Source organism: Schistocerca gregaria, chromosome 1, assembly GCF_023897955.1.
Source record: "Schistocerca gregaria isolate iqSchGreg1 chromosome 1, iqSchGreg1.2, whole genome shotgun sequence".
Lineage (NCBI taxonomy): Eukaryota > Metazoa > Arthropoda > Insecta > Orthoptera > Acrididae > Schistocerca > Schistocerca gregaria.
Genome location: NC_064920.1, coordinates 1,011,587,131 through 1,011,611,715, shown reverse-complemented (window position 1 = coordinate 1,011,611,715; position 24,585 = coordinate 1,011,587,131). Strand labels below are relative to the sequence as shown.

Below are 24,585 nucleotides of genomic sequence, written 5' to 3'. Positions count from 1 at the left end.
ACAATTTTGAGTTCTCCAGCTGGTGGATGAGTGTGTCAGCACTGCCAACAGAGGTCCAGCTGAGCAGCGAGGTGTTTGATTCTGATCCATCGCTAGCCTGAGATGGGAGTGTCCGCATGTGACAGCTGTGAGCGGCTGGCCGGAACGCGGAGATCGGACAGGTTTTATGCGACCTAATTGCAATGATAGCAGACGCCTCGCCCAACGACTCACCTTGCTTTTGTTTACTTCGCGGTCTCCGTAGACATTCTGCAAGCGCCTATGAATATCTGCGATGCTCTGGTTTCCCGTCTCAAGAATCTCAACGACAGCTCTCTGCCTGGAACGCACCTCCGTTACAGACACCATTATGAAGGCTACGTATAACTAAGCCACCAGTCGCAACTTCATGAAACTATAGAGACTGAAGCGGGTATATTCACCCGAAATTGGCAAAGAAAAAAAGAATGGGTTGCATCACTTATTCAACGCCCCTCGTATTAGTGAGAAACCTATCAAAATTTCAACAGTAGTTCTTGAGATTAGCCTACACATACAGACAGAAAACCGCACCGGGGAACTAAAAGATAAAATTTATAAGATTCACAAAGACCTTCCTCGTGGATCAGTTGTCTATTAGTAAAAGAGGTGTTAAAATCCTTTTACATACGTACAGAAAAAAATGTGGCGGTGGTCTTTATGATATACTCCGAAGCGCTAAAGAAACTGGCACAGGCATGCGTATTCAAATACACAGATATGCAAACAGGTAGAATACGGCGCTGCGGTCGGTAACGCCTGTATAAGACAAAAGTGTCTGGCGCAGTTGTTAGGTCGGATGCTGCTGCTACAATGGCAGGTTATCAAGATGTAAGTGTCCGCCCCTGGTAGCTGAATGGTCAGCGTGACGGATTGTCAATCCTCTGGGCCCGGGTTCTATTCCCGATTGGGTCGGGGAATTTTCTGCGCCCAGGGACTGAGTGTTATGCTGTCCTCATCATCATCCTACAATTCTCATTGACGGCAGGTGGCCGAAGTGGCGTCAAATTGAAAGACCGGCACCCAGCAAACGGTCTTCCCGACGGGGGGTCCTAGCCATGCGATTAAATAAAAAAGATGTGAGTTTGACCGTGGTGTTACAGATGGCGCACGAGCGACGGGCCACAGCATCTCCGAGGCAGCGATGAAGTGGGGATTTTCCCGTAAGAGCATTTCACGAGTGTACCGTTAATATCAGGAATCCGGTAAAATATCAAATCTCCGACATCGCTGCGGCCAGGAAAAGATCCTGCAAGAACGAGACCAACGACTACTGAAAAGAATCGTTGAACGTGACAGAAGTGCAAGATATCCGCACATTATAACATCGATATGTGCTTTCGGAGCCGAAGGCCCACTCGTTTACCTTTTATGACAGCACGACAGCATGACAGCATGATACAAAGCTTTACGCCTTGCCTGGGCCCTTCAACACCGACATTGGACTGTTGATGATTGGAAACATGTTGCCTGGTGGGACGAGTCTCGTTTCAAATTGTATCGAGCGGATGGACGTATACGGGTACGGAGACAACCTCATAATCCATAGAGCCTGCATGTCAGCAGGGGACTGTTCAAGGGTGGTGGAGGCTCTGTAATGGCGTAGGGTGTGTACAGTTGAAGTGATATAGGACCCATGTTCAAATGTGTGTGAAATCTTATGGGACTGAACTGCTAATGTCGTCAGTCCCTAAGCTTACACACTACTTAACCTAAACGATGCTAAGGACAAACACACACAGCCATGCCCGAGGGAGGACTCGAACCTCCGCCGGGACCAGCCGCACAGTCCATGACTGCAGCGCCTAGACCGCTCGGCTAATCCCGCGCGGCCTCTGACAAGTGACACGTAGGTAAGCATCCTGTCTATCACCTGCAACCATTGAAGTCCACGCTGCATTCCGACGGACTTGGGCAATTCCAGAATTAGCACAGCGTGGCTCTAGGAACACTCTTCTGAGTTTAAACACTTCACTGGCCAACAGATTCCCCAGACATGAACAGTGTTGAGCATATCTGGGATGGCTTGCAACGTGCTCTTACGCTTTTGTGAATAACCCGGCAGCATTCATGGTGTCAGTTCCCTCTAGCAGTTCTTCAGACATTATCGAGCCCATACCACGCCGTGTTTCGGCACATCTACGCAGTCACGGGGGCACCATACGATGTCAGGCAGGTGTACCAGTTTCACACACACGCTATACGTGCGTGAATCAAGTGACGTGATTCCACAGCTAGCTGACAACTTCCCGTCCTGTCTGCAGGGAGACGCAGTGGTCCGCGTGCAGGCGGAAGACGGCGACCGCGGACAGCCGCGAGAGATGCGGTACGGCCTCGTCTCGGAGGGTACGCCGCTGATCGCCTTCTTCTCCGTCGACGAGCGATCAGGTCAGCTGTGCGCCCCACACTCAGCCTGCTCACCGCATTACGATTTTCTCGTGCACCTCTTTCCCCTCTCTGTTTCCTGTACCATTATTCCATTCACATCCCGTCTCCCCATGTAGATTACCGTACTTCTGTAATACCACATTTAGTTAGTCAGTTAGTGACTTAAAACTTCCGCAGGTTATTTCAACGATTCTTTTATCGAAATTACGTAGAACCACTCAGTTTAGAGGATATGTATACGTGATTAGTATTAACATTAATAAACACATTATTGATGGTTTTGGGACAGAAACCAGCCACAAATTTACTTTCAGTTCCTTTATTCAAAGGGTACCGTTACCGGTTTCGAATCGTTGTGATTCATCCTCAGACGGTTTACACGCTTTATTTATGACATGTGGTGTGTGTTTTACATATTAACTGTTGTAGAATGTCCGTTTGGAGTGCTTGTTTTCATAACATTCGCCTGACAGATGTGAAATACATAACCACTGCATTCTTATTGTAGCACACGTAAATTTTTCTCAGTAAACACTTTAGACTTGTCACTGAGAAGATTTCTACCACACACCACATGTTTCGATACATATTTGTATGTTTTGATACATATTTCTATGTATCAAAACATGTGGTGCGTGGTAGAAATCTTCTCAGTGACAAATCTAGTGTTCACTGAGAAAAATTTACGTGTGCTACAATAAGAATGCAGTGGAAATGTATTCACATCTGTCGGGCGAATGTTACGAAAACAAACACTCCAAACGGACATTCTACAACAATTAATATGTAAAAAACACACCATATGTCATAAATAAACCGTGTAAACCATCTGAGGACGAATCACAACGATTTGAAACTGGTAACAGTACCCTTTGAATAAAGGAACTGAAAGTAAATTTGTGGCTGGTTGCAGTCCCAAAACCATCAACATTTGTCTTCAAACAACAGCCACGATCTCCATCATGTCATCATATGACAAAATTGCACAGAACACATTATTATTGTAGATTGTTTTTAATCTTACTCAAACAACTGCGCTTTTTTATTACTTGTTACCAGTTTTTAAGCAGAAATTCGTCAGTGGGATGGAAGAAGTTGTCCAGGAGACATTATTCTAAATTACACTACTGTTTGTGACAACTGCAACAAGCAGAAGGAATGGTCTGAATCGATCCAAAATCGGTGTACGTGTAGAACAGCGAAACCTTACAAGTGCTTAAGACTGCGGAGAGATGGCATGTATGATGCCCAGCATTGCCTCATTTTGTGAGACTGGATAGGTCGGTGTCATGCCAAGTTCAGTCCGTACAGGTCCAGCAAACAAGGTGGAGGCATGCAAATACACTCCTGGAAATGGAAAAAAGAACACATTGACACTGATGTGTCAGACCCACCATACTTGCTCTCGACACTGCGAGAGGGCTGTAAAAGCAATGATCACACGCACGGCACAGCGGACACACCAGGAACCGCGGTGTTGGCCGTCGAATGGCGCTAGCTGCGCAGCATTTGTGCACCGCCGCCGTCAGTGTCAGCCAGTTTGCCGTGGCATACGGAGCTCCATCGCAGTCTTTAACACTGGTAGCATGCCGCGACAGCGTGGACGTGAACCGTATGTGCAGTTGACGGACTTTGAGCGAGGGCGTATAGTGGGCATGCGGGAGGCCGGGTGGACGTACCGCCGAATTGCTCAACACGTGGGGCGTGAGGTCTCCACAGTACATCGATGTTGTCGCCAGTGGTCGGCGGAAGGTGCACGTGCCCGTCGACCTGGGACCGGACCGCAGCGACGCACGGATGCACGCCAAGACCGTAGGATCCTACGCAGTGCCGTAGGGGACCGCACCGCCACTTCCCAGCAAATTAGGGACACTGTTGCTCCTGGGGTATCGGCTAGGACCATTCGCAACCGTCTCCATGAAACTGCGCTACGGTCCCGCACACCGTTCGGCCGTCTTCCGCTCACGCCCCAACATCGTGCAGCCCGCCTCCAGTGGTGTAGCGACAGGCGTGAATGGAGGGACGAATGGAGACGTGTCGTCTTCAGCGATGAGAGTCGCTTCTGCCTTGGTGCCAGTGATGGTCGTATGCGTGTTTGGCGCCGTGCAGGTGAGCGCCACAATCAGGACTGCATACGACCGAGGCACACAGGGCCAACACCCGGCATCATGGTGTGGGGAGCGATCTCCTACACTGGCCGTACACCTCTGGTGATCGTCGAGGGGACACTGAGTAGTGCACGGTACATCCAAACCGTCATCTAACCTATCGTTCTACCATTCCTAGACCGGAAAGGGAACTTGCTGTTCCAACAGGACAATGCACGTCCGCATGTATCCCGTGCCACCCAACGTGCTCTAGAAGGTGTAAGTCAACTACCCTGGCCAGCAAGATCTCCGGATCTGTCCCCCATTGAGCATGTTTGGGACTGGATGAATCGTCGTCTCACGCGGTCTGCACGTACAGCACGAACGCTGGTCCAACTGAGGCGCCAGGTGGAAATGGCATGGCAAGCCGTTCCACAGGACTACATCCAGCATCTCTAGATCGTCTCCATGGGAGAATAGCAGCCTGCATTGCTGCGAAAGGTGGATATACACTGTACTAGTGCCGACATTGTGCATGCTCTGTTGCCTGTGTCTATGTGCCTGTGGTTCTGTCAGTGTGATCATGTGATGTATCTGACCCCAGGAATGTGTCAATAAAGTTTCCTCTTCCTGGGACAATGAATTCACGGTGTTCTTATTTCAATTTCCAGGAGTGTAGATTAGAATAGATTAGTACTTGTCCCATAGATCATGAATACGACACTTCGTAATGATATGGAACGTGTCAGGTTACTAAAGGGTATCTATACAAGATATTACATTACGCAAAATATTACGTGACACTTAATGTTTTTAATTTTTTTGCGGGGGTTGGGGAAATTACCCATTTACTATATCCAAAAATTCATCTAATGAGTAGAAGGAGTTGCCATTAAGAAATTCTTTTAATTTCCTTTTAAATGCTATATGGCTATCTGTCAGACTTCTGATGCTATTAGGTAAGTGACCAGAGACTTTTGTGGCAGCATAATTTACTCTTTTCTGAGCCAAAGTTAGATTTAACCTTGAGTAGTGAAGATCATCCTTTCTCCTAGTGTTGTAGCCATATACACTGCTATTACTTTTGAATTCGTTCGGATTGTTAATAACAAATTTCACAAGTGAATATATATATTGTGAGGTTACAGTGAAGATCTCTAGCTCTTTAAATAAGTGTCTGGAGGATGATCTTGGATGAGCTCCAACAATTATTCTGATTACACGCTTTTGTGCAATGAACACTCTTTTACTCAAAGATGAGCTACCCCAGAATATGATGCCATATGAAAGCAGAGAATGAAAATAAACGTGGTAAGCTAATTTACTCAGATGTATATCGCCAAAATTTGCAATGACCCTAATAACATAAGTAGCTGAACTCAAACGTTTCAGCATATCCTCAGTGTGTTTTTTCCAGTTCAACCCCTCATCAATGCACAGACCTAGAAATTTTGAATATTCTACCTTAGCTACTGATTTCTGATCGAAGTCTATATTTATTAATGGGGTCATTCCATTTACTGTGTGGAACTGTATGTACTTTGTTTTGTCAAAGTTTAATGAGAGCTCATTTACAGAGAACAACTTAATGATTTTCTGAAAAACATCGTTTACAATTTCACCAGTTAATTCTTGTCTGTTGGGTGTGAAAGCTATACTTGTATCATCGGCAAAAAGTACCAGCTTTGCATCTCCGTGAATATAGAATGGCAAGTCATTAATATATATTAAGAACAGCGGAGGACCCAAGACCGAACCTTGCGGCACTCCATTCTTGATTGTTCCCCAGTTTGAGAAATCACCAGTTTTTTGCATATTATGTGAACTGCTTATTTCAACTTTCTGCACTCTTCCAGTTAGGTATGATTTAAACCATTTGAGCACTGTCCCATTCATACCACAGTACTTGAGCTTACCTAGAAGTATTCCATAATTTATACAGTCAAAAGCCTTTGATAGATCACAAAAAAAACCAATGGGTGACTTCCGGTTACTCAGAGAATTTAATATTTCATTAGTGAAAGTATATATAGCATTTTCCGTTGAAAAACCTTTCTGGAAACCAAACGGACATTTTGTTAAAACTTTATTTTTACAGAGGTGTGAAGCTACTCTACAATGCATTCCTTTTTCAAGAATGTTGGATAAGGCAGTCAGAAGAGGCATTGGGCGGTAGTTGTTGACATCAGACGTATCCCCTTTTTTATGCAGTGGTTTAACAATGGCATACTTCAGTCTATCTGGGAAAATACCCTGCTTCAGAGACCTATTACATATGTGGTTAGGAATCCCACTTATTTCTTGGGAACAAGCTTTTATTATCCTGCTGGAAATGACATCAATTCCATGTGAGCTATTATACTGTGCTGGTACGTCTCTTTAATGTCAAGGCATGCAACATGAGCATGTAATTAAGCTTGAGGGGGGAGAGGGGAGGGACCAGAGTGATTGGTCTTTGTATACAAGTTTACCATACCAATACATTGCGGCGTCCGCCACCTTAGATGAGTGATCAATGCGTCTGACTACCGTGCAGCAGACGCGGGTTCGATTCCCAGGTGGGTCGGCGATTTTGTACACTCGGGGGCTGAATGTTGTGTTGTCCACGTTATCTTCATCGATACGTAAGTCACGCAGTATGACGAACATCCCCAGGTGGCGACTCCTGGGCGACAATGCCATACGATCATTTCGTTTTATTTCATCGAGGCACATACAGGGCATGCTGCTATGTCAGTGATGTATGTGTGGAAACAGTGGATAGAAGGGGTTGGTACACAACGATGAATGGGCACTGGACCATACAATGTGTTCAAGCACGGGTTAACACCCATCTCGTCTGCGTAGCTGTAACTTACATTACAATTTAGTTTACAGTGTTAGCTCGAAGCTCGATCAGTGCAGTGGGTGTGGGAATGTCTACGTTGACAGCGCTGATCTAGTGGCATGCAAGCCCATTGTGTTGGTTTCCATAGATCACAAACCAGTAAACCCTCAAATGACAGAGGGCACGTGAATGTCGTCATTGCTGTACTGAATGGCCAAATGTATCGTTTTCAGACAAATCCTGCTTCAATTTTCCTACGGCGATGGCTATGAATGTGTTACATGCTACTGCGGTGACCGCAGTCAGACAAATTGCATTGTTGGCGGTATAGAGGACAAACAAAAATTGTGACGCTTTGGGGCGCCATTTGCTATAACACGTGATTTCATCCCCTACGTATTGCGGGCAGTCCGAACAGCAACCGTTACGCAGCGGAGGTTTTAGTTCACTAGGCACTGCTCCTCCTGCAGACAACTCCATATGCCATATTTCAGCAGGAAAATGCATGGCTTCATGTGGCAAGGAATGTGCAAATATCCTACAAAGAAAGATGGGTACCAATACTTCCCTGGCCTACAGGTTCGCCTAACATGATATCTGTCAAATGTGTGTGGGATACAGTCGGTCAGCAACGTCTTTGTTTTGGTCCTCCACCAACCACTGTTGATGCTTTGTGGGTCCACCAACAAACAAAGTGGCGCGAGTTTCTCAGCAGCATATCTAGATACCTTTTGATTCCATACCTTGATATTTAGAGGCTCTGACTGCAGCATGTGGGCCGGCTGGTGTGGCTGAGCGCTTCAGTCTGGAACCGCGCGACCGCTTCGGTCGCAGGTTCGAATCCTGCCTCGGGCATGGATGTGTGTAATGTCCTTAGGTTAGTTAGGTTTAACTAGTTCTAAGTTCTAGGGGACTGATGACCTTAGATGTTAAGTCCCATAGTACTCAGAGCCATTTGAACCATTTTGCAGCATGTGGAGGCTTCTCATCATACTGAATACCCACAGTCAAAGTGCATGTACAGCTCTGAAATTCTAATAATTTGTGTACTGTCATGTTCCTAATCCGCGGAATAAATTTATTTTAATCACATGCCTCCTTCTCAGTGTTGCAATTTTCACAAACAGGAGTGTAGACTTAAAACTTGCTTCGCTACCTGTCAGATATTTTATGTTATTGGGCAAATGATCTGCATGTTGAAATCTTTTCTGAGCTACTTACAGCTTTAATAATGGGTAAATAAGATCACTTCTCCATGTAGTGTTGTACGTATTGACATCACTGTTCGTCTCAAATTTTGATGTATTATTTGAGACGAATTTAGTAAGTGAATGTATACATATTGTGACAGCACAGTTAAAATACCTAGCTCAATGAAGACGTACTTATGGTACATAATGCTAGTTAAACATCAGGCGTTATTCTTAGTGCTCGCTTTTGTGCAATCAATACTTTTTCCCTAAGTGATGACTTACGCCAGAAAATTGTTGCGTATGACACTACTGACTGGAAATATGCGAAATCTGTCATGAGGTTGAAACGTTTGTCTCGAAGATTAGAAATTATATGAAGAGCAAGAGTAGCTGAACTTAATTGTTTGAGAAGCCCAATAATATGCTTCTTCCAGTCCAAGTTTGTTTCATCAATATGTACACCCAAAAATTTGGAGCAATCTACTCTATTCACTGATTCCTGGGCATATCATACTTCGATTGTCAGTATGACTATTTGTTGTACAGAGCTCAATTTAATGTGTTTTTTCACAGAGTAGGGAGAGTTCATGTTTGAATAACTACTTAATACTTTTTGGAAAACTATCATTTACCAATCCTTCTGTAACATTTTCTCTGATAGAATTTCTTATAACACAAGTATCATCTGCAAAAAGTACAATTTTGCTTGTTAAATGTTACACGGGGTTGTAATTCACATATATAAGGAATAGGAGTGGACCAAAAATTGAACCCTGTTGGACTCCCTTCGTGAATTTTTTTCCTGTGTCACTTACATTTTCTACATTTACGACACTTTTGAATTATTCAGCACAATCTTTTGCATTCTGCTTGTTAAATATGATCCAAACCATCTGTGTGTAAAGCCATCAGCTCCCTAAAACTTGAGTTTTTCTAAGAGAGTAACATAATCTACACAATCGAATGCCTTGGAAAGATCAGAAAAAATACCCACTGACGATATATTATTTAAAGCTTGTACTGTTTGATGACTGAATGTACAAGTAGCGTTCTCAGGCGAGCAATCCTTCTGCAATCCAAACTGTGATATGCTAAGTAAATTTTTTCCCCTAAGTGTGCGACTATTCTCGAGTACATTACTTTTTCAAATATTCTGGAAAAAGATCTCAATAAGGAAACTGGACTATAATTGTTTAAGCCTGTCTTGTCACCTTTTTTATGAAGTGGCTTAACAGCTGCATATTTTAACCTGTCTGGAAAAATTCCCCGTCCAGTGATGCATTGCATATATTACTAAGGACATTGCTTATGAATATGGAACAACTTCTCAAAGCTCTGTCTGAAATTTTATCAACCCCACATGAGCTTTTGTTATTTATAATTTTTTTAACTGTATTAATTTCAGTGAAGGCTGTTGGTGCTATTTATAGTTACTTAAAGTTTTGTGGAATGATATTTTTCACATATTCTGTTGCTTCTTCAACTGAACTATTTAATTCTACATTTGCTGCTACGTTTAGAAACTGATTGTTTAAATTACTTGCAAACTGTGAATTATCAGTCGCAACATTGTCATTTAGTTTAACTTTATGGAATCTTGTAACTGACTGGCTGTCCTGTCTCCAACTTGGCAAAGTCCCACATAGTTTTAATCATATTCTCTGCCTTATTTATTTCTATCATGACAAGCATACTGCTGGACATTTCAATGACTTCTTTAGTATACTATAGTATTATTCGTAGTACACAAGTACTGTCTGATATTGACTTACTCTGGCCCTTACATAAATTGCCCTCTTTGTATTACATGAGATTTTAATTCCCTTAGTTATCTAAGGTTTACTTAGTTTTTATTTTTTTTTAGAAAAGCAACTTTCAAATACTGAGACAAATTTTCTATGGAATAAACTGAATCTGACATTAGCATCTCTTTCTACATATACCTCACATCGTACCACACCTTTCTCTTAAAACATTATGTCCTGTGCTCATTAATAAGCGTCATTGCTTTGTATGAACCTGACTCTGCGTTGTAAGGTGCCATACTGTTTGTTTCCAGTAATTGTGCATCAGATAGTCCATTAGCAACTGGGTAAACAATGATTGTTTCGGCCTGGGCGCTGTCTGTTAAAATGCTATCAGTCAGTGCCCTGCTAGTTTGATGCACATGTGTTGGAAAACTGAGTACTGGAATTGGACTGAAACACCCAAATAACGATTCTAGGTCATTTTTCCTGTCCATATCCTTTAAGAAACCTATATTGAAATCTTCTCAGTAACAACTCAAAACCGCATGCTTCTACGTTCTGATCAACACAAAATCTATTTGTTTCAATATTTTTGACTTTATATCTAACTTTTACATATGTTGCAACTCTACCTTCTTCCCTGTGGTTACATGGTGTTCAGAGAGGCACAGAACATCTAGGCATACAATAAGCTCATCTGTCTTGTTTTCCAACCCCCTAATGTTCTCTTGAAACAACTTAATTTTATTTTCTGGAAACTGTTACACATTTAGTGGTCTTGCACTGCTCTAATTTCTTTCAATACTCTCCGTCTGTATCCTGATTCTAACCTAAAAAATGTGTCCCTTTGATTCCAGTAAACACAGGGATTTTGTCTTGTGCGCTAGCGGTCCCCCTTACACTTTCTGTAAGGGGCTCAGCTAATCTTTCCTGTCACCTGCTATTCAGGTGCAAGTGTGTCCCCATCTCCCAATTTCTGCAACAGGCACGGTACAGATATGAGACTTTGTTTTAGTCAAAGTCTATTGGCTCAGCTATATCACCAGGCCAGGCTGTTTCCTGCCCCTCCTGCTGTAAGTACATTATCTTCGCCATTACCTTAGTACGTCCCCTCCTCCCCTCCTTTTCCTCACTGTCCACTCTTCATTTCCACAAAACTCCGTGTTGCGGACGAACGGTATCAGGAACTTCTCGCTGCTTGCTAATATTTACCACCAGTAGAGCTTTTTTCTTGAAGAAATGCTTATTCACCTGCGCCAGTCTGTTTCTGAGTTCTCACAGGCTTGGACCATATTGCATAGCTTTGCTTCCTATGTGTCTGGATTATTCGCCCCTTTTAGTATTGCTTCCGCAGTTCTCTCTGTGCTAAATTTCCTAGATGCTACTCTCATTGGGAAACAACAAAAATAATATGACAATCGAGTTACGAACGAGCAACCACTTTATTTCAAACAGAAAACAAGAGAAAATAAGACATTGGTGTTCATAGTAACAAGGACAACATTTTTCTTTTAAATTTCCTAGTGGTTCAGCGAATTAAATATTTCGCAGTAATGGGAGATATTCGCATAATCATATGTATGGCAGCATAAAACAAATATCCTCCCAGTGATAAAAAAATGACTGACGAGGGAATCCTCCATACTGTAAATCCCAGATTTTGATGCGCTTCAAATATTTTGTAGAGGCACTTAGCCTGGGTACCTGGCTATCTGGTTTTGTTAACGACGAGTCTTGGTTTTTGAGAAAATCGATTTTGAAGTTCATTGTATACCCGTAACATAACATATATTTCGAGCAAGTCAGCGTAGCGCAGCGGTAAAGGTTCACGGCTACCGCGCTGGAGGCACCGTATTCGAATCCTGCTTGCGGAGTCGATTTTCGGCGTATTTAATGGCATTTGCGATTTTGCGTTTTGATTCTTCGTTCCAATCCTGTACTTGTGGATCTTCTTCTGGCTGCACTACTGCAGAAACGCTTGGTTCTTCCATTTCACAGACTTTTTCGAACACTCGGCAGTAGAGGCGCTCTGCGAGCACCTGACGCTGCAGTTAGATGCGAACGTAAAGGAATGCAACTCACACCCTCATTGACCGCAAACAGGAGCTGGGGTTCCCGTTACGGCTAATGGTATCCACGGGAGAGCGGACGATACTGGAGGGAGACCGATTTCAGGTAGTACAAGAAGCGACAGTTGTACGAACATTTGGAACTCCAACTGCGAACCAGAAACGGAATGAATATTTGAAAAAAAATAACTGAATATATCTTTATAATTTCTCACACCTTACACTGTTTCTTGGTATTCTATGAAATAAAATTGAAAAATTCAGTCGATTTAATAAAGAAAAAAAGTAATGTACATTATGTTACGGGTATACAAAGCACACAATGAACTTCAAACTCGTTTTTCTCAAAAACCAAGGCCCGTCGCTAAAAACATGATAGCCAGGTTCTCAGAGTAAGTGCCTCTACAATGTATTTGAAGCGCATCAAAACCCGTGGTTTACAGTATGGAGGATCCCCTTGTGAGCTTTACATCGGTACTATGACGTTCATAATGAGTAGCAAAGACTTTATAAGAATAAGGTATTATTTCCCTAAGACGGGTCTTGCCTTCCTCCAGACTAACTGGTGAAACGTATCTGGACAATCTTATGTAACGTGTAACTGTGAAGTAGATGTCACGAGAGAGAGACACGCCAATGTCGAAGGAGAGAAGCGGTAACAGTAGAATAGCTTGATCGTGGACTACACATTGGATGTCACTTGAGTAACAAATCCATTTCAACGCTTCTAAATCTGCCCACGTCGACTGTTGGTGATGTGACTGCGAAGCGGGAACGCGAAGGAACCGGAAGGTCAGTAACTAGTCATTGGATGTCACCTGAGTAACAAATCCATCATGGATGTTTCAATCCTAAACCTGCCAAAACAGTCTGGAATTGGAAACACCAAGGAACAACTATAGCTAAACCAAAACCAGGCAGATATCATATACTGACGGGCAGAGGGCGTGTAGCACTGCAGCGACTCGTTATAAAAAAATCACATGAAGGCAGCGAAAGGACTCACTCCAGAGTTCCAAAGAGCTATCAGCAAAGAGCTAACACGACGAGTGTGTGTATGAAGTTAAAAATAATGGATTACAGTGCTCCTCAAAGCCCACACATGCGGTGCCATTGTACAGAGTAAGACTGGAAAAGACTGATTTGAAGTGATGAATCCTGCAGTACCCTGAGGCAATCCGATGGAAGGGTTAGCATTTGGCAAAGCTTGGAGAGTATTACCTGTCATCATGCGTATTACCAACACTGAAGTATGGAGGAGGTGGGACGTTAAAACAGTGTATTTCAGTTTTTAACAACCATATGCTATTTGAAACGGCCAGCCAGGGTAGCCGATAGCGCTGACGCGCTGCTTCCTGGACTCTGGTAGGCGCGCCGGCCCCAGATTGAATCCACCCGGCGGATTAACAAGGAGGGCCGTTGTCCGGGCCATCTTGGATGTGGTTTTTAGGCGGTTTTCCTCATCCTGATAGGTGAATACCGGGCTGGTCCCCACTTTTCGCATCAGTTACACAGCTCACAGACATCTGAACACATTCGCACTATTCCATGGATTACACTAGACGCAGACAGTTGAGGTACACTACTTCCTTCCAGGGGGTACAGGCTGGCGACAGGAAAGGCAACCGGCCACCCCTTCAGAATTAACATGCCACATCCAATTAACCAGCAGATCCCACAAGTCAGGATAAATGCTTGGAAAGAGAGAGATATGCTATTTGAAACGACTTTATTTCATTTCTGTTTGGGTTACAGCTATTTTCTTACAAAAGCAAGCGAATAGCTACATAGCCTACTTAGAGCCTTAATTTTCATAGTTAATTAGTAGCGCCCAGATTTTAATGACAATTCATATTTTTTTCTGAACTATAGGCTGAATTTTAGAACAATTTATACACAAATCTAGGCATTTTACTGTCGAAAAATGTATTTTGATTGTGCATCTAAAGTCATATTTCAACAAATTTTAGTAATAGGTAATATTGCGGCCAACGTTTAATATAATAGGTCATATTTCAGTCAACTTTTGCCAAAAACGCATGTACCGTTTTTCTCGTATCTTACGGGACACACGAATAAGAAAATGAATACGTTGCTCATGAGACAATATTTAACGTGCTATTATGAAAGATAAACAGATAAATTAGTACACAGCTTTATTTCTCAGGACTGTAGCAGAAAATCGGTGTACCACAACAGTCGTTACGCGAACATAAAATATGTTGTGCAGAGTCGACAATACGGTCTCAGAGCCAACAAAAGGCGGCTTCTGCCGTAACAATCATCGCAGTCCAGTCGCACAGGTGTTCCCAGTAACCAGTTTGAATACAGCCTTTGCCTTGTTCAACATGCCTAAAGCAAAGTGCTCCGACAGCGTGAAGTTGCGAGGACATGTTCGAGAATTTTGAGAGAAGTTCTTTAGTACTGATGGGAAAATATTATTTAGTGATGTTAGTGCAGAAAAGCGCTTTAACGTGCAACAACACTATAATACCGCTAAACACAGCATCTGTGTGAAACGATGTGCTGAAAATAACAGCAGGCAAACGCTGTTATTTGAACAGACAGGTCAATCGTCGTCATTTTTCAAGTATTTGTGGGAGATGATGGTGTCCTGCAACATCCCATTGGAGAAGCTGAAGAATCCACACTTCAGACGGTTCTTGGAGAAATACACAACACATCCAGTTCCAGATGAATCTATACTAAGAAAGAACTATTTACCCGTATGCTACAATGATGTGCTCAACAAAATACGAATTACTATTGATGAGCAAAAGATCTTGCTGTCGATAGATGAAACTACGGATATCAGTACGCGATATATTGCAAATGTTGCTGTTGGTGTTCTAAAAGTTGATGGCCCTGGAGATATGTTCCTACTAACGTGTGAAGCTCTCGACAGAGTAAACAATTCGACGATTGCTATTTTGTTTGACAACCCTCTGAAGCTACTGTGGCAGGATGGTATGTAAACGTTTTGCTGCTTCTGACAGATCGTGCTTCGTACTGTATATAGCTGAAGCAGCCAAAGGGCTTCAGATTCTCTACCCCATATGGTGTACGCCACTTGACTTGCACATGCGTTGCACAGAGTTGCCGAAGAGGTGCGATCAAATTACCCTGGCGTGGACAAATTAATTTCCTGTGGCAAGAAAATCTATATGAAGGCTCCGCTACGGGTGCAGAAATTTAAGGAACAAGCACCTTCAATGCCCCTCCCGCCTAAACCAGTTCTTATACGAAGGGGTTCTTGGCTTAATTCTGCTGAGTATTTCTGCATCAACTACACCCAAATAAAAACAATCTGCTGTGAGCTTGATAGCTATGAATCAAGTGCTACCAAAATTGTGAAAGAAGTCTTTACAGATACATTGTCTCGAAACTTGGCATACATCAACGCCAATTTTTCAGCAATATCAAAAGCCATCAAACGACTGGAAGCTGTTGGCACTCAGCTATGTGAGGCCCTGAGTATTGTGCAACATGTGCAGAGTGAGTTGGGTCGAGCATGTGGTCATGTAGCTGACAAAGTGAAAACCAAATTGCAAAGTGTTCTTCAACGGAATCATGGATATTCTACACTGTGCAAAATTAGTGACAGTCTTTCAGGGAATGCGGCAACATTTGAAGATACTGAAACAAAGCTGAACTCCAGTGACCTTGCTACCTTCAAATACGCTCCAGTGACGTCTTGTGAAATGGAGAGGAGCTTTTCCAGGTACAAAACTATCCTCAGCGACAACCGTAGATCTTTGACAATTGCAAACCTGAAAATGCACCTTGTGATCCAATGCAACTTTGCAGATACTGAAGATTGACATACAGTATTAAATAATGTGAAACACTTAAAATACAATGTAGAAATAAAAACATTGTTTTGCTGTTTCGACAGATGATCTTTTCACTGTACGTTGTGTTTAGAAAATAAAACATTCAGACATTCAAAATATAGGCGCAAATTAGCCACAAACCTTACAGAAAGAAAGAACTATACTTGCAATATTTTGAGAAGTGAATTTTGTATTACTTTATGGTGAATACAAAATTAAATAAACAAACAAGAATGCTTTAAATAAACTTCTATTAAGTCATATTTTATTTTTAAGGTCATATTTTTGTAAGTTTTAGGTCATAACTGCTTGCATATTTCACTGATTTTTTTAGGTAATTAAAATCCGGGCCCTATTAATTAGTTACGAGGTTCGTTTTAAAAGTTCTCGGAACAGAATAGAAAAAAGTACTTACATCACTGCAACTTTTTTTATTTTTCAATGTAGTCTCCTTGTAGATTAATGCAATTGGTCCAACGATGTTGATCCCATCTCGAAAACGAGTTTCTTCCAGGCCTGCAAAATACACTCCTGGAAATTGAAATAAGAACACCGTGAATTCATTGTTCCAGGAAGGGGAAACTTTATTGACACATTCCTGGGGTCAGATACATCACATGATCACACTGACAGAACCACAGGCACATAGACACAGGCAACAGAGCATGCACAATGTCGGCACTAGTACAGTGTATATCCACCTTTCGCAGCAATGCAGGCTGATATTCTCCCATGGAGACGACCTTCTAGAGCACGTTGGGTGGCACGGGATACATGCGGATGTGCATTGTCCTGTTGGAACAGCAAGTTCCCTTTCCGGTCTAGGAATGGTAGAACGATGGGTTCGATGACGGTTTGGATGTACCGTGCACTATTCAGTGTCCCCTCCACGATCACCAGAGGTGTATGGCAGTGTAGGAGATCGCTCCCCACACCATGATGCCGGGTGTTGGCCCTGTGTGCCTCGGTCGTATGCAGTCCTGATTGTGGCGCTCACCTGCAAGGCGCCAAACACGCATACGACCATCATTGGCACCAAGGCAGAAGCGACTCTCATCGCTGAAGACGACACGTCTCCATTCGTCCCTCCATTCACGCCTGTCGCCACACCACTGGAGGCGGGCTGCACGATGTTGGGGCGTGAGCGGAAGACGGCCTAACGGTGTGCGGGACCGTAGCCCAGCTTCATGGAGACGGTTGCAAATGATCCTCGCCGATACCCCAGGAGCAACAGTGTCCCTAATTTGCTGGGAAGTGGCGGTGCGGTCCCCTACGGCACTGCGTAGGATCCTACGGTCTTGGCGTGCATCCGTGCGTCGCTACGGTCCGGTCCCAGGTCAACGGGCACGTGCACCTTCCGCCGACCACTGGCGACAACATCGATGTACTGTGGAGACCTCACGCCCCACGTGTTGAGCAATTCGGCGGTACGTCTACCCGGCCTCCCGCATGCCCACTATACGCCCTCGCTCAAATTCCGTCAACTGCACATACGGTTCACGTCCACGCTGTCGCGGCATGCTACCAGTGTTAAAGACTGCGATGGAGCTCCGTATGCCACGGCAAACTGGCTGACACTGACGGCGGCGGTGCACAAATGCTGCGCAGCTAGCGCCATTCGACGACCAACACCGCGGTTTCTGGTGTGTCCACTGTGCCGTGCATGTGATCATTGCTTGTACAGCCCTCTCGCAGTGTCCGGAGCAAGTATGGTGCGTCGGACACACCGGTGTCAATGTGTTCTTTTTTCCATTTCCAGGAGTGTATTTTGCTCCCCAAATAGCAAAACTCCTTTATTACTTTAAGTGTCTCATTTCCTAATCTAATTCTCCCAGCATCACCCGACTTAATTCGACTACATTCAATTATCTTTGTTTTCCTTTTATTGATGTTCATCTTATACCCTAGTTTCAAGACACTGTCCATTCCGTTCAATTGCTCTTCCAAGTCCTTTGCTGTCTCTGACAGACTTACAATGTCATCGGCGAACCTCAAAGTTTTTATTTCTTCTCCATGGATTTTAATGCCTACTCCAAATTTTTCTTTTGTTTCCTTCACTGCTTGCTCAGTATACAGATTGAATAACATCGGGGATAGGCTACAACCCTGTCTCACTCCATTCCCAACCACTACTACCCTTTCATGCCCCTCAACTCTTTTAACTGCCATCTGGTTTCTGAACAAATTGTAAATAGCCTTTCGCTCCCAGTATTTTACCCCTGTCACCTTCAGAATTTGAAAGAGAGTATTCCAGTCAACATTGTCATAAGCTTTCTCTAAGTCTACAAATGCTAGAAACGTAGGTTTGGCCCCCCCCCCCTTAATCTAGCTTCTAAGATAAGTCGTAGGGTCAGTATTGCCTCACGTATTCCAATATTTCTACGGAGTCCAAACTGATCTTCCCCGCGGTCGGCTTCTACCAGTTTTTCCATTCGTCTATAGAGAATACGCGGTAGTATTTTGCATCCGTGATTTATTAGACTGATTGTTCGGTAATTTTCACATCTGTCAGCACCTGATTTCTTTGGGATCGGAATTATTATATCCTTCTTGAAGTCTGAGGGTATTTCACCTGTTTCATACATCTTGCTCACCAGATGGTAGAGTTTTGTCAGGACTGGCTCTCCCAAGGCCGTCAGTAGTTCTAATGGAATGTTGTCTACTCCTGGTGCCTTTTTTCGACTCAGGTCTTTCAGTGCTCTGTCAGACTCTTCACGCAGTATCGTATCTCCCATTTCATCTTCATCTTTATCCTCTTCGATTCCCATAATATTGTCCTCAAGTTCATTGCCCTTGTATATGCCCTCTATATACTCCCTCCACCTTTCGTCTTCCCTTCTTTGTTTAGAACTGGATTTCCATCTCAACTCTTGATATAAATACAAGTTGTTCTCTGTTCTCCAAAGACCTCTTCAAATTTCCTGTAGGCAGCATCTATCTTACCCCTAGTGAGATAAGCCTCTACATCCTTACATTTGTCCTCTGGCCATCCCTGTTTAGCCATTTTGCACTTCCTGTCGATCTCGTTTTTGAGACGTTTGTATTCCTTTTTGCCTGCTTCATTTACTGCATTTTTATTTTTTCTTATTTCATCAATTAAATTCAGTATTTCTTGTGTCACCCAAGGATTTCTACTAGCCCTCGTCTTTTTACCTACTAGGTCCTCTGCTGCATTCACTACTTCATCTCTCAAAGCTACCCATTCTTCTTCTACTGTATTTCTTTCCCCCATTCCTGTCAATTGTTCCATTATGCTCTCCCTGAAACTCTGTACAACCTCTGGTTTAGTCAGTCTATCCAGGTCCCATCTCCTTAAATTCCCACCTTTTTGCAGTTTCTTTAGTTTTAATCTACAGTTCATAACCAATAGATTGTGATCAGAGTCCACATCTGCCTCTGGAAATGTCTTAAAATTTAAAACCTGGTTCGTAAATCTCTGTCTTACCATTATGTAATCTATCTGATACCTTTTAGTATCTCCAGGGTTCTTCCATGTATACAACCTGCTTTCATGATTCTTAAACCAAGTGTTAGCTATGATTAAGTTGTGCTCTGTGCAAAATTCTATCAGGCGGGTTCCTCTTTCATTTCTTAGCCCCAATCCATATTCACCAACTACGTTTCCTTCTCTCCCTTTTCCTACTACTGAATTCCAGTCACCCATGACTATTAAATTTTCCTCTCCCTTCACTATCTGAATAATTTTTTTTATTTCATCATACATTTCTTCAATTTCTTCGTCATCTGCAGAGCTAGTTGGCATATAAACTTGCACTACTGTAGTAGGCATGGGCTTCGTGTCTATCTTGGCCACAATAATGCGTTCGCTATGCTGTTTGTAGTAGCTTACCCGCACTCTTATTTTTTTATTCATTATTAAACCGACTCCTGCATTACCTCTATTTGATTTTGTATTTATATCCCTGACCAGAAGTTTTGTTCCTCCTGCCACCGAACTTCACTAATTCCCACTATATCTAACTTTAACCTATCCGTTTCCCTTTTTAAATTTTCTAACCTACCTGCCCGATTAAGGGATCTGACATTCCACGCTCCGATCCGTAGAACGCCAGTTTTCTTTCGCCTGATAACGACGTCATCCTGAGTAGTCCCCGCCCGGAGATCCGAATGGGGGACTATTTTGCCTCCGGAATATTTTACCCAAGAGTACGCCATCATCATTTAACCATATAGTAAAGCTGCATGCCCTCGGGAAAAATTACGGCCGTAGTTTCCCCTTGCTTTCATCCGTTCGCAGTACTAGCACATGTTACAAGGCCACATCAGTCAATCATCCAGACTGTTACCCCTGCAACTACTGAAAAGGCTGCTACCCCTCTTCAGGAACCACACGTTTGTCTGGCCTCTCAACAGATACCCCTCTGTTGTGGTTGTACCTACAGCACGGCTATCTGTATCGCTGAGGCACGCAAGCCTCCCCACCAACGGCAAGGTCCATGGTTCTTTGGGGGGCACCAAAATGTACACCCAAAAATTTGGAGCATTCTGTCCGATTTACTGACTCCTGGTCTGCTCTACATTAGTTGTTGGTGTGATTCTATTTGTTGTTGACAGCTGAATGTCGTCTGTTTTCTCAAAATTTAAGAAGAATCCATTTTCAGAGACCCATTTAGTAATTCATTGAAAAATATCATTAACGTTATTCGATCTGCTGTTTGCAGCTGTTTAGGGCAAGGCAACACAATGGACTGTATACGTCCATATTAGACATCAAAATAAGCGTGTATGCGAACCTGCGGGGCGGTGTGGCGTGCACCGGCTAATGTATTCCATCGCGATAGGCGGCGGCGAAGGCGTGCTGAGCGATAAGGCTCCGGCCAGCCCTTATTGCCAGCCAACCAAGGACCTGGCTCTCCTTAGGAACGGCCTGGCCGCTCAATACCGCCGGCCATTGGCCAGCAAGCAAAGTACTACGTGTCGCTCGTCCACCTGGAAGCGCACCGCTCTGGCGAAGCACTCAACACGCTGAAAACGGTTTTTTCAACAACTGTGACACGGTAGTTCAATATAAGAATATGACGTACCAATATCACATCGTACAACCGCACGTCCCAACTGGAAAAGCGCAATTGTGTGCTCCATATTTAAGAATAATGTTTCCCGTTGTGTGCGATAACTACTGGATGTCATTTACAAAATCCTATCGATGTGCCTATTGAACAGGTTGATCCCAATAACTGAAGAACTAGTTACGGACTATCAATACTGTTTCCGCAGAAGCTATTTTATTTAACTTCGTCTTAGAGAAGATCAATAGTTTAGTAAAACTAATCCACAAGGGATCCATATGCAGTAGATGAACATTAATAGACATGCCTAAGCAGATGTTGTAGCATTAACTAGCAATTTCAAAATAAAATTAATCAGAATGATAGTCAATTATTACAAAATCGATGAGGAAACAGGATTATGTGTTAATGAAGAAAAGACAGAATATCTGGTCATAAGTAAGAAAATACCTTCGGTTCTGGATGGATTCATTTTCAAACCTGTTAACCGTTTCAAGTACTTAAGCAATACAGAGATAGATGCTCGTCTACCAACGGCGAACAAAACATTTTTTAGTTTTATCAAAATCTTAAAGAAAAATGACTTAGCACTAACTGCAAAATCCGTGTGTATCAGTCGACTGTTATACCGGTAAGACTATTCTGATGTGAATCATTAATATACTTGAAAAACTTAATATTCTAAAGGAAAATATGAAGAAAAATGTTTGGACAGCTATATGATAAAAATGACAGGGAGTGGAGAAAAGAAACTGAATTATTAAGAGGGCTCTACAAACACCGTAACATGTTCGAAGAGAAGGGTGAACTGGGCAGGCCGTATGACAACAATGGTGATGAATAGACTACCTAGAATAGCATTCTGCAGGAGAATAAATGGAACGACGAGACAAAGACGAGCGCCCAAAATTTGGCGGTGAGATAACATGCAGGAGGACACAGTTAGGATGAACATAAACGCCAAGTGGATAAACAGTGCGCTTGACAGAACGGAACAGAAGAGGTTCCCAGAACAGATGTATGGCCGATAAGGCCCTTGCCACGTGTAAGACAAAGTAAGTACAAGAGTCTAACTCAGCTGCATGAGAATGCCAAAAGATTACGGTTTAAAGTCTTGTTGTCGATGAGGCCATCAGAGACGGGTCACAAATTCGAACTGGGAAGGATGGACAAGGAAATGAGCACTGTCATTCTTGAAATGACCACCACGGTATTCGCCTTAATCGATATGGAGAAACAATGGTAGATGTAAAGCTGGCTGGTCGGAATGGGCTAGAACTACCACCGTCCCGAATGCGAGTCGAGTATCTTAACCTCTGCCCACTCAGGTGATGTCCTAAATGATACACTTCCTTACCGATAAAAACTGATCTTAATCAATGAAAAAACAAGAAACGACTGGTAGACGAAATGGGGTTGGACTAAGATCTAAAATGTTGTGCAATATTTCTGGCTACTAAAATATCTAGGCGCTACAGTCTGGAACCGAGCGACCGCTACGGTCGCAAGTTCGAGTCCTGCCTCAGGCATGGATGTGTGTGATGTCCTTAGGTTGGTTAGATTTAATTAGTTCTAAGTTCTAGGCGACTTACGACCTCAGAAGTTAAGTCGTATAGTGCTCAGAGCCATACTAAAATATCGTAATCTCCGTGGTTTCGTTGTTGTTCTTGTTGTCTTCAGTCCATAGACTGGTTTGATGCAGCTCTCCGTGCTACTCTATCCTCTGCAAACTTCTTCATCTCCCAGTACCTACTACAACCTACGTCCTTCTGAATCTGCTTATTGTATTCATCTCTTGGTCTCCCTCTACGATTTTTACCCTCCACGCTGCCCTCCAATATTAAATTGGTGATCCCTTGATGCCTCAGAACATGTCCTACCAACCGATCCCTTCTTCTAGTCAAGTTGTGCCACAAATTTCTCCCCAATTCTATTCAATACCTCCTCATTAGTTATGTGATCTACCCATCTAATCTTTAGCATTCTTCTGTAGCACCGCATTTCGAAAGCTTCTATTCTCTTCTTGTCCAAACTATTTATCGTCCATGTTTCACTTCCATACATACACTACATACAAATACTTTCAGGAAAGACTTCCTGACACTTAAATATATACTCGATGTTAACAAACTTCTCTTCTTCAGAAACGCATTCCTTGCCATAGCCAGTCTGCATTTTATATCTTCTCTACTTCGACCATCGTTAGTTATTTTGCTCCCCAAAGAGCAAAACTCATTTATTACTTTAAGTGTCTCATTTCATACCTAATTCCATCAGCGTCACCCGATTTAATTCGACTACATTCCATTATCATCGTTTTGCTTTTGTTGGTGTCCATCATATATATTCCTTTCAAGACACTGTCCATTCCCTTCAACTGCTCTTCCAGGTCCTTTGCTGTTTCTGATAGAATTATAATGTCACCAGCGAACCTCCATGGTTTATTGATTAGAAAAACGGCATACGATTCATAACAAAGATTAAGTGCAAGCGTTTAAATCAAGGCCTGTTCTGAATAGGTTTGAGGAAATCTCTGTGATACGATTTATGAATGAAGAAGAACAACACATTCCTCTATTTGTAGTTTATGGTGGTGTCATGTTTCAGTCATTTATTCAAACTTGCATTTCTTTGTAAATGACAATAAACGAAATGCGGCGCCGGCCGCTGTGGCCCAGCGGTTCTAGGCGCTTCAATCTGGAACAGCGCTGCTGCTACGGTCGCAGGTTAGAATCCTGCCTCGGGCATGGATGTGTGTGATGTCCTTAGGTTATTTAGGTTTGAGTAGTTCTAAGTCTAGGGGACTGATGACCTCAGATGTTAAGTCCCATTGTGCTTAGAGCCATTTGAACCATTTTTGAACGATTGCCCTTTAAGAATGATACTAAGTAAATTTGATCGTGTTGGCCAAATGCCAATAAAGAAAAGAAAAAATCTCTCCTTTTGGTTATAAAGATTGAGAAGTGGACTGCTAAATATCTTTTCATGCGGTTGCTAGAAAACCTTATATCCTGTGTGTAAGACATCGCCTATGAGTAAAGACAGCCGGGGAGCAATACTATTAATTACCTATGAAGCTTTCGTTGTGCCTTTTGCGGAATCAAATATTCCTGAGAGGCTTAAGTAATAGGCCCTGACAGCGTAACATCAGCAGCACTACTCGTTCGATTGAGCTGAGCAGTCGTTCTCTGGAAGAAGACGAAGTATCCGCACATTCCTATAGACCCGATGTAACAATACCACAATTAGACACAGGGTATTCATTGCGCAGGTTGGAAGGTTTCCTCATTATACGATTTATGCAATGAAGATGAAGACGTGAAGTATCTGCTATTTTCGTGCTCCAGATACAACAAAAATCTTTTATCCGAGCATGGTTAAGGCAGAGATTA

The 24,585-nt window shown here is 43.0% G+C and overlaps 1 protein-coding gene across 1 annotated transcript in view; it reads left to right on the top strand.

Moving 5' to 3' along the window:
- The window catches only part of LOC126278769 (cadherin-86C), a 396,441-nt gene that overhangs the window by 166,172 nt on the left and 205,684 nt on the right, over positions 1-24,585 (top strand). Inside the window, exon 7 of the mRNA XM_049979049.1 lies at positions 2,283-2,406. Within this exon, the coding sequence (XP_049835006.1) occupies positions 2,283-2,406 (124 nt within the window). The remainder of the gene's footprint in view (positions 1-2,282; positions 2,407-24,585) is intronic.